The sequence below is a fragment of the Mastomys coucha genome, unplaced genomic scaffold (genome assembly GCF_008632895.1).
Source record: "Mastomys coucha isolate ucsf_1 unplaced genomic scaffold, UCSF_Mcou_1 pScaffold22, whole genome shotgun sequence".
Taxonomy (NCBI): Eukaryota; Metazoa; Chordata; class Mammalia; order Rodentia; family Muridae; genus Mastomys; species Mastomys coucha.
The window spans coordinates 209,345,682-209,355,734 of record NW_022196905.1 but is presented as its reverse complement, the minus strand read 5'-3'; the positions used below and the strand labels follow the sequence as shown (position 1 = coordinate 209,355,734).

Sequence of the window (10,053 nt, the reverse complement as noted above, 5' to 3'; positions counted from 1 at the left end):
GAAGGGATGAATTGACGCCTGGGGTGAACACTGTAAGTGGGGACATGTCAAAGGGAGACTGAGATCTGCACCTAAGAGGTCCTAGAGCTCATCCCACCCACAGTCCAAGGATGCTTGGGTGCTGTCCCTGCCTCCCTATGGGCTCTTTTCTCTTCCCACATTCCTCACTGCCTTCTTGGAAACAGCCCTGCTCCAGTCTGTCCTCCAAGCACAAGCTCTCTGCTTCTCTTTGAGAAGCCCTCTGCCAGCCTCGATCCTGAAAAATTGTGGAGTCCACTCCTCCAGCCAGGACCTTCACTGATCCAGCCTGCTTAGAAAGCTGCTTTCTGTTTCTCCTCCCCACCCCCACCCCCGTCCCCGTGATGATCCTGGCCTTCTGAAACCTCCCTTCAGTCTCACGGATTCTTAGGGGGACCCCACCATCTTCCCCGAGTACCTTTGCCTGATCTCTATCTCCCTTCCCAGCCTGAGCCAGAGGGTCCCTCAGAATCCTCGAATAACAAGGCTATCCTGATCAGTGCTTGTGAGCGAGGCTGTCGGCTTTTCTCCATCTGCCGCTTCGTGGCCAGGAGCTCTAGGCCCAATGCCACAGAGACAGAATGTGAAGCAGGTGAGTCCTCTGGGGCTGGGTGCACCTTGGAGCTACGCTGCAGCAGAGGTATCCTGGGAAGCAGCTCCCAGTGACTCACTCCATCGTGTGGCCCACAGCCTGCACCGAGGCTTATGTGAAGGCAATGGAGCAACAGGCCTGCAGTGAGGGGTGCTGGGGCCAGATTCCGGAACCTGAGACTCAGCTGGAGCAGAAGGTGAACCCCCTAACCTTTAACCCCCCACCTCAAAACCAAGCACTCACAAGATAGACTGTGTGGCTTCTTTTTCTGAAAGGGCTCAGTGAACACAGATAACCTATGGCAGGGCAGGGGTCCCTGTCGGATCCTGAAACTCTGGTTTTCTCACACTGGTTGTCTAAGTCAGCACAGCCCAGTCTCCCAGCATGAGTTTGTTGACAGTTTTGTCTTGGGCTTCCCCTTCCCAGGACTTGGCTTTGGACCCACCCAGGGGAAGCCTCTCCCTGCGGGACCTGTTTTCCATGCTCTGCAGTGACCTGATGAGTTCCGCCCAGGGCTTTCTATCCTCCACCTGGACATATTCCCTTCAGACAGACAACCGGAAAGTGGTGGTGTTCCAGGTGAGAGAGTAATGGCACAGTGAACCGGAGTTGTATCCCATGGTCTCCTCATAGTACATTGAAGTCCTCACGAGAGAACTTCAGGCAACGTTACATCCAAGAACTCTGTTCTTGCCATCCATGTAGGTCCCAGTGACTGAACTCAGTTCATGGGGCTTGGCAGCCATTACTTTAGTTCATTGAGCCATATTACCTGCCCTCCCGTTGGGGCTTTACGTGAGAAGGGGGTTTACTCTGATTGGCACTGGTTGGGTCACGTGACCATGTTAGTTGATCACATTAATTCTGTGTCCTTGGCCTGGGTATCTTCCTGTTCCGAGGGATTATCAGAGGGGTTAAGGCTGATGGATACAGACCATGGGATGATGTTCTCCTGCTTGACTCCTGGGAGAATGGGGGTGGGGTGGGGGGGAGGCACCTGGACAAGGAACTCTAGCCCTCTTGCATCTGAGATGGGTCTGCCAGGGCTCAGAGGGTATCTCTGTGACATTTTGTTCCCTGTTCAGACTCAGCCTGTAGTAGAGAACTTTGCATTCCAAGGGAGCCATCTGCAGCGAGTGGAGGTGACCTGGAGGGGGTCCCACCCCAAGGCACTAGAGGTGCACATGGGTAAGAGTGCAACAGATCCATGATCAGTGTTGTGGGAGCCATAGTATCCCAGGGTTCAGAGGTCTACCTCCACATCCTATGGGTCATATCCCAGGATCCCTTACACCTCCACTCCAGCCCTACACATCCTCCTGCCCAAGTCCTGGCATTCATTCCCCACTCCTTACCAGGCTGTCCTCCTAGCTGAGACACCCCTACCTTTCAGACCCTGTAGGCCCCTTGGACAAAGTGAGGAGGGCTAAGCCCCGAGTGAAGACCAGCAAAGCCAAGGTGGAGTCTGAGGACCAACAAGAGAATGACTTCCTCAGTTGCATGTCCCGGTAGGTGCCAGTGGGCTAGGCTGGGCACAGAGGTGTGAGACTCAGACAGCTGAGCGTACGATATCTGTCCTTGGGACAGGCGCTCTGGGCTGCCCCGATGGGTCCTGTTCTGCTGTCTCTTCCTGTCTGTCCTGATCATGCTCTGGCTGAGTTGCTGCACTCTGGTCACCACACCAGGCCAGCACCTCAAGTTCCAGGTGAGTAACAGTCATGGTGCCTAGGGGCTGCATGCTGGGGGGTGGGGCAGTCCTGCTTGTCCTGGGAAGCCAGACAAAGCTCTTTTGCCCCAATCCCTACAGCCTCTAACTGCAGAACAGCACAAGGGCCTCCTGGTGGAGTCTGACTGGCCCTTGTACCCACCCCCGCCGCCTGCCTATGAGGACAGCACCCCATCTTACAAGTTGAAGCTTGATTTGACCACGCTGTAATCTCCAGCCTACTGCCAAGTGCAGGGGCCTCTCCACGTTCTGTACCCTAAAGTCCAAGGTCAGGGTGGGGACCAACCTTGGGCTTATCCAGCCCTCAGTCTTACTTCCCTCTCTTGCCAGCACATCCCTCAGTCCCCTTGAGACAAATGGACCTAAGTGGCTGAGAGAAGAGAGTCTGGCCTCCCCCTCCCCTCCCCACCAACCCCTCCCCCTTGCTTTTCCAGGGGCTGGCTTTTTGGCATTCCTCACATGTTCTGAGTATGGAGCCTCATCTGTGTTGCTCTCTTTTTCTTTCTCTGCGTCCTCACTCTGGGGCTGAGGGTCTCAGGGGTTCCCCTCTACTAAGGTTCTCTCTCGTCTCTGGAGACCCAACCCCACAAGAACAGAGTGGTGGGAATTCCCTCCTGGGAGGAGATAAGGAGACATAAACCTTTAAATAAAGTGAATAAAAGACAGGGTGGCTGAGCCTGCTTCAGTCTGTGCCTGCCTTAGGGTGGGCTGGGTGGGTTGGGTTCTTAAGGAGCAGGAGGGACACAGACAGGTCACAAACCTAGTGAGTGAATGTCCCTGACAAAACCTGTCCCACCTGTAGCTGAGTGAGGTTGTGTCCCTTCTGGACCTGATGTCCCTCCTGTAAAACCAGTAGGTTAGCCCTTGGAGAAATCTGCTGATAATTTTGTAGTTATCTGGCATCCCATCTTTCTCTTAGGGGCAGAGCTCTTAGGACCCCTGGTGGAGGAAGAAGATCCTAGGCTTGAGTCCCACACTGGGGGATCCTAGGCAGGCCAATACCTCTGAGCCATGCCCCCAGCCCCTCACTGGGGGATTCTAAACTGTCTTTCAGCCACTGAGTCACACCTCCTGCCTGTATTGTGCTGGCTCTGTTTATTGCCCTCTTGCAATGACTTTTAAAATGTATCCTTTAGGCAGAGAGGCAGGTGGATTTCTGAGTTCCAGGTCAGGCTGGTCTACAGAGTGAGAGTTCCAGGGCTACACAGAGAAATCCTATCTAAAAAAAAAAAAGAAAGAAAGAAATGTATCCTCAGTGCATGAATTCTGTGCACAGGCTGCAGAGAGCCTTACTGCTAGAGCATTCTTGTGACAATCCAAACACCCTGGTACCCTCCCTGGCACTGGGAAACAATGATCTCCCTCCACACACTGAGTGCTCACTCTAACCAGTTAGCCCAGTTCCAGTTGTCACCTCTGGGGACCTCTAAGTAGCCTCCATTCTTCCCGGCCCTCTACCTTATTCCAACCTCATGCTTGTCCCCTCACCTCCTCAGCCTTCTTGGTTTCCATGACAACCCCAGATCCTCTTGCCCTTACATTATGGCCCTCTTCAGCTTCCCTCCAAGTCCTATATGGTCAAGAACAAGTTTGATTACTGACATGGATGTCTTCTGGTTTCTATTGTCATACAGCACCCCCAAATACAACTGTACCATCAAGGTCCTCACAGTCTAGTCTGGGAGTCACCAACCCTTGCTCACTGGATCTGGTCACAGGATCACAGAAATCTCAGTCTTTCCTCTCCCTCTCTCCTGTTCTTCCCTCCCTCCTTGCTTCCCTCCTTCCCTCCCTTCCTTCTCTAGGCTGGCCTCTTGACCCTCCTGCCTGTACCTCCCAAGTCCTGGAATGGCAGGTATGGGTCACCTTGCATAGTTTATACAGTGCTGCGGATGGAGTCCTGGGCTTCACGGGCATTCTAGACAGGTCTCTCTCAACAGGGTTCAGCCCTTTGTTCCAATTTGAACCTGTGTTACTTGTGTTTCTCTTTAGCCGGTTTGGTTTTGAGTGCGGCTTTCCTGCCTTTACAATCAGATCACAGGATTTTCAGGGACACCTGGGATGGCATGGGAAGGACTCAAGTGTCCCATGAAGAACTCAGGACTGCTTGCTCTGCCAGTTATTAGCCTCTGGTTTCTACCAAAATGTCAGGAGAGAGAATCCTGTTTGACCACATAGCTGACAGCTATGGAGGTTGTCAGGCTCTTGAAGCCTCAGTTCTCCATTTGTCCCCAAGGTTATGTTTGTAATCATCCAGTGTGGCATGCAGATCTGGTGGTGGCAGATGTCTGGCTGGCTTCATGGCTATCTGCACGAACATCTATGTGTCAGGGTAGCGGAGGGTTGCCATGGGAACCAGTATCCTAGTTCTCTGGTGACAACAGTCCACAGTAGCTCCACCACCAGGGCTAGGAACGGAGGGATCCAGACTCAACTGTACAGCAGACATAACGTGCACACTCTGGACACTTGGAGGGAAAGGCAGGGATTCCCGGCCTCCTGGAGGGAACTGAGAGCAAAGGTCAAATTCCCACACTGAAGGCTCAGTCACCTGAAGGAACAGTCATAAGGGCTGTTCCCTGTGCACTCCTGATCAACTCTTTGGCCTGAAGGAATCTCCCAAGCCTTCCAACCCTGGCCTACAATCTATGTCACAATGTCTCAACTCCAGTTTTTATCATGTTGACAATTAAGTAGTTGCTTGTTCACTTGTGTGATGATTGGTTTAATAAATGGTCCCTCTGCCAGATGCAACACGCTGGGCGTCTCGGTCGCAGCTGTGTCCCACACACTGAGGAAGCCATTCTCAATACATCTTTGTCGACACGCTCTTTGCTCCGCCTTGCCTCACTTCCCGCTTCCCACGGTGGCCCTGTTGCTTTCCCTTGAGCTCTTTTTGGCACTTGATTAGGGCCTTCTGCATCATGTCCACCTGGAATGTATTGGAACATTCTGGACTTTTCCACAGTGTCCCAAAAATGTTCGAATGTTCTGGAACATTCTAGAATACATTCGATTCTTACTAAAGCCGGGATGGCACCATTCCTTAGAAAGGCTGCCACTGACCTGAATAAGCACTGGCTTCCCTCTTGAACTCTTTCAGACTGCTATCCTTGTGCATTTCCTACCACCTGGAATGGCCTTTGTTCTTGACCAGTATGCATGTTGTGGATTTATATTTTCCATTAGAATATACTTCACAAATGTTCTGGAACTTGAGGTCAGGGCTTTAGTCTGATGTGAGTGTATTTAAATTCTTAACAGTAGCTGAACCCCATGTCTAAAAAAACGAAAACAAAAAAATCCCAAGGCAGACATCTCCTGAGAATGTCCTCTGTCCTCCATACACATATGCACGCACATGAATATTCCTTATGAACACACACATGCATACACAAGAAATAAAACAATACTGAATAGAGCTGCTTGCTTTCTGCTTTTCTTGATTGCAATGTTGAGGAGATGACTTTGGGCATGTCAGGCCAGGGCCCCTCACCCAATCATCCCAGTCAAGGAATCAGCTCCTGTGAAAGAGGATTCCACGTCCTCTAGTCGTAGTCAGAACCCAGCATATTAGGTTTCACAGACAGAGTCTTCCTCGGCCACCCTTGCACTATCTAGAACATTCCTGGAGATCTTTGCAGTCTGACCCCTCCCTGCTCCCCGAGACAGCTCTTTGCCAGGCATGTCCTCATGGGTCAGCAAGGGCTGTTTCTCAATATCACACAAATCGGCTCCAGGCTGTCCTCCTCCAATTCCAATGGCATCTGGCTACGCCACTCTGGAGGTCTAGAGTGGATGAAGATTGACAGTGATTCCTTCTTTTTCCTAGCTGCACTGCTGTCCCTTGAGCTGTTTCTGGCACTGAATTATGCTCTTCCACCTTAAGTCCACCTGGAACATTCTGGACTCTTCCAGAACATTCTGGAAATTTGCCTAATGATTTTTGTATGACTATTTTATTGGTCCACCTGTTGACGGATCTTTGAGGTATTATCAGTTTGTGGTAGTTAGTTTGTATTTCTCTGTTTTGGTAAACACACACACACACACACACACACACACACAAAACAAGCTAAGGGCCTGGAAAGATGTCCCATAGGGTAAAGGCTCTTGCCACCAAGCCTGAGAGTCTGACTTTGATCCCTGGGGTTCATATGGTAATAAAAAAGAACTGACTCCTGCCTGCTCACTGTGGCACACACCCACACCTGCATACACGCACACAAAGAAAACTCTAACCACCAACAAATTACTTAAGAGAATGGAGAGGTGTCCTGTCCCAAAGTAACTTTTCATTGGTAGTTTAAAGTGTGGCTTCACTTGGGAGTGAGCAGATTCAGATGTCAAAGGTGGGTCTTACACATCAAAATGAACTTTCTTTATTCTTCTTGCATCCATCTATCATTTATCTATCTGTATCATTTATCTATCCATCTATCATTTATCTATTTGTATGTCTATTATCTATTCACCATCTATCATTTATCTGTGTGTCTATCACCTATCCATCCATCATTTATCGGTGTCTATCATCTATCTACCCATCTATCATTTATCTATTTGTATGTCTATTATCTATTCACCATCTATCATTTATCTGCATGTGTATCATCTATCCATCCATCATTTATCGGTGTCTATCACCTATCCACCCATCTATCATTTGTCTATCTGTATGTCTATCATCTACTCATCCTATCTATCTATCTATCCATCTATCTATTTATCTATCTATCTACCTATCACCTATTCATCTACCTATCATTTGCCTACCTACCCATCCATCCTTCCATTCTGAGGGCTGGCACAGGCCACATATCTCAAGGGACAGGATGTTTTGTAGGACTCAACTCTCTCCTGCCATGTAGGTTCCAAAGAGCAACCTCCGTTTGCTGGGCTTGGTGACAGGCATCTTCGTCTGTGGAGTCATCTGCCTTTCACACTCCTCTTTTTTTTTTTTTTTTTTTTTTTTTTTTTTTTTTTTTTTTGGAGAGAAGCTGCATAGCCCAGGCTGGCCACAAAGATGCTTTTTCCCCCTGCCTAGCCTTTAGAGTGCTGGCATGGCAGGTGTGCATCACCACAAGCATCTTGTAAAAAAAAAGATCAACTTGTAAAAAGAAAGAAAGAAAAGAAAGAAAGGATGGAGGAAATGAAAGGGCTAGGGATTTCAAGGGCTTGGAGCTCGGTGATGAAGACTGCTAGGGGCTCCTGCAGAGGATGCATGTTCATTTCCCAGCACTCAAGTGGTGGCTCACAGACACCCGTAATCTTTGCATTGCCTGGTCCTCTGCTATATGATCCTGAAGCCCCCAAGGCATCTAAATGGACCTGAGGCTAGGGTGGCACACAGAGAGGTTCCCAGGCGTGCCTTTCTGCTCCTCTTTAGACTGGCTGTATGTCTGACATGTGGGTTGAATCTGGACAAGTGTGAAATGTGCACACATATGGACACCATTGATTGGGGCAGCATGTGTGGAGGGCATGGAGAGGAGAGGCATGGGCCTCTCTCTCTGCCAGTCAGGTTGAGCTTGCATACAATGCAGCTGGAACCAAAGTTCACAAAGCTGACCTGGGGAGGACAAGGGTGTGTCGTCAGAGCACGGGGGACTGCAGAGACTCCTGCAGGAACACATTTGCTGTTTACAGAGCAACGGCTGGTGTCTGTCCTTTGTATAGTGTCGTCTCTGGGTATTTTATACAATGTCTGAGTACCTACTGTGTCTCATTGACTTTGGTCATACTTTGTTTTGTTAGTTTGAGCCACAGGCAGTCCAGCAGACCTTGTAATCGCTGTATAGGTGAGGGAGACCTTGAACTTCTGATCCTTCTGCTTCAGCCTCTGAGGGCTGGTGTTGCAGGCATTGGGGTGCCACTTTTGGTGGCTAGTCTTTGCTTTTACCTGAAGGAGTTGTACTTCCTAGCTGTCTAGCTGGCCCTTGCTTAGCCATCTGAAAATTTAAGGCATTTCAATCTACTATAAGCCAAGACTCTGGCGTGGAAGGTCGTAGGCACCCAGGCACCTCAAGCATTGCCATCATTTATCCTTTGAGCCCCAAACAAGGAGGAATAACAGAAGGGAGAGAGGAAGAAAGAACAGAAGACAGGAAAAAAAAAAAAGACAACCAGGCGTGGTGACATATGCCTGTCATTTCAGAACTTAGGAGGAGGATGATGAAGATCACAGTTGCAGGCTAGCCTAGGAGATGCAGTCTTAGCAAAAGGAAGAAAAGAAAGTCTTGCACAGACATGGGTCTTTGAGCCACTGCTGAGGGCTGAAAGTCTACAGAGTGCCTGAGGCAGAGAGTGTGGAGGCTGGCGTGTGTCTCTTAGGCAGGGATCTGGGGAGTGGGAGCTAGAGTATGAGGGGCAGATACAGAAGGATGGGCATTTGAGAGTGATATTAGGGTCTGAGGCAGGAGGGTCTGAGCTTACCTATATGTGCTGGAGCAAGGGGTTGGAAGTCAGAGGGTTGGGTTCAGGCTGGGAAAGGGATATGGCTCGGGGCACGGTGCTAGTGAAAAGGGTCTGTGCACTCAGAGACTTTTGTTCCCTCACTCATCAGAACATGCCATCTGAACCATCAAGCTTCTGCCCACGATAAGCCACGTCCATATCTGCGCGCCGACTCGCCCACACCTTGTTTGCCCCGCCCTTCATGGCTGGACCTACACCTCTTAGGTTCCGCCTCTCATACCTCTCATACCAAGGCTCCTCCCAATCCTCCAATCCTTGCAGTCCAGACACGCCCCCTCATTATGATTAGCCCCGCCCCGCCCAAGTCCCTTTCCCTCTCCCTGCCCTGGCCCCGCCCAGGCCCCGCCCGCACATGGATTCGGCCCTCTTCCCATACCAGACGTATGCTCTCAGCAGTTAGTTCTGCTCTTAATTAAAAGGCCCTCCCATCCCTCCCTTTGCCCAGTAAGGACCTAAGCCTCACCCCTCCGCTGACCACGCCCCTCTCAAACGAGACACTTCCCTTCATCATCCTGGGCTCCTTTCCCTCCTCTAGGGGCGGCTCCAGTCCTCCTCCACTTTTCTTCTGGTCCAGCATATATCTACCGCCAAGAATGCTCCTCAGGCCGCCTTCCCCTTTCTGGTTATGTTGAGAAGTAACCTGGTTCCATTTCCCGCATAGGTCTTCCAGCCTCTCTCTCCACAGCCAAGCCTTGTCCCTCCCCAAACTCAGGCCCTGCCATACCTTGGAGCCAACCTTTTCTCCCGCATAACTTTTTTTTTTTCTTTTTCTTTTTCTTTTTTTTTTTAGTTTTTTGAGACAGGGTTTCTCTGTGTAGCCCTGGCTGTCCTGGAACTCACTCTGTAGACCAGGCTGGCTTCGAACTCAGAAATCTACCTGCCTTTGCCTCCCAAGTGCTGGGATCAAAGGCGTGTGCCACATAACTTCCCGCCTTTCCGTAGGCCCCGCCCCTCTTAGGTCTCGTCCTGCCTGAATCACCTTCCTTAGACCCCTCCCTCAGAGATCCTCAGGCCATGGCTTCTTCAACCCTCACCCCCACTTCAGGCACCATCTTCCTTAGGCTATGCTTAGAATTCTCATTGCACCCCTCCCGGGTCTTAAGCTCCACCTCTCTTCAAGGCCCCGCCCCAATCCCAGCCTACCGCTTTTGCCCGCCCCTGGTCCTTCAGGCCCCGCCCACACACCTTCGGCCCTACTCGACGCTCTCCCCCGACCTGCTCTCCTCAGGCTCCGCCCCTT

General features: G+C 50.6%; 1 protein-coding gene across 2 annotated transcripts in view; it reads left to right on the top strand.

Moving 5' to 3' along the window:
* The window catches only part of Tmem59l (transmembrane protein 59 like), a 3,962-nt gene extending 961 nt beyond the window's left edge, over positions 1 to 3,001 (top strand). The window contains exons 2-8 of one of the 2 annotated variants that reach the window (XM_031340117.1): positions 466 to 610; positions 709 to 806; positions 1,037 to 1,189; positions 1,696 to 1,798; positions 2,004 to 2,118; positions 2,198 to 2,315; positions 2,418 to 3,001. In XM_031340117.1, coding sequence (XP_031195977.1) covers positions 466 to 610; positions 709 to 806; positions 1,037 to 1,189; positions 1,696 to 1,798; positions 2,004 to 2,118; positions 2,198 to 2,315; positions 2,418 to 2,546 — 861 coding nt within the window. In that variant the 3' untranslated portion in view covers positions 2,547 to 3,001. The remainder of the gene's footprint in view (positions 1 to 465; positions 611 to 708; positions 807 to 1,036; positions 1,190 to 1,695; positions 1,799 to 2,003; positions 2,119 to 2,197; positions 2,316 to 2,417) is intronic. The other variant, XM_031340118.1, reaches the window with a different exon arrangement.
* Positions 3,002 to 10,053: the final 7,052 nt, after the last annotated feature.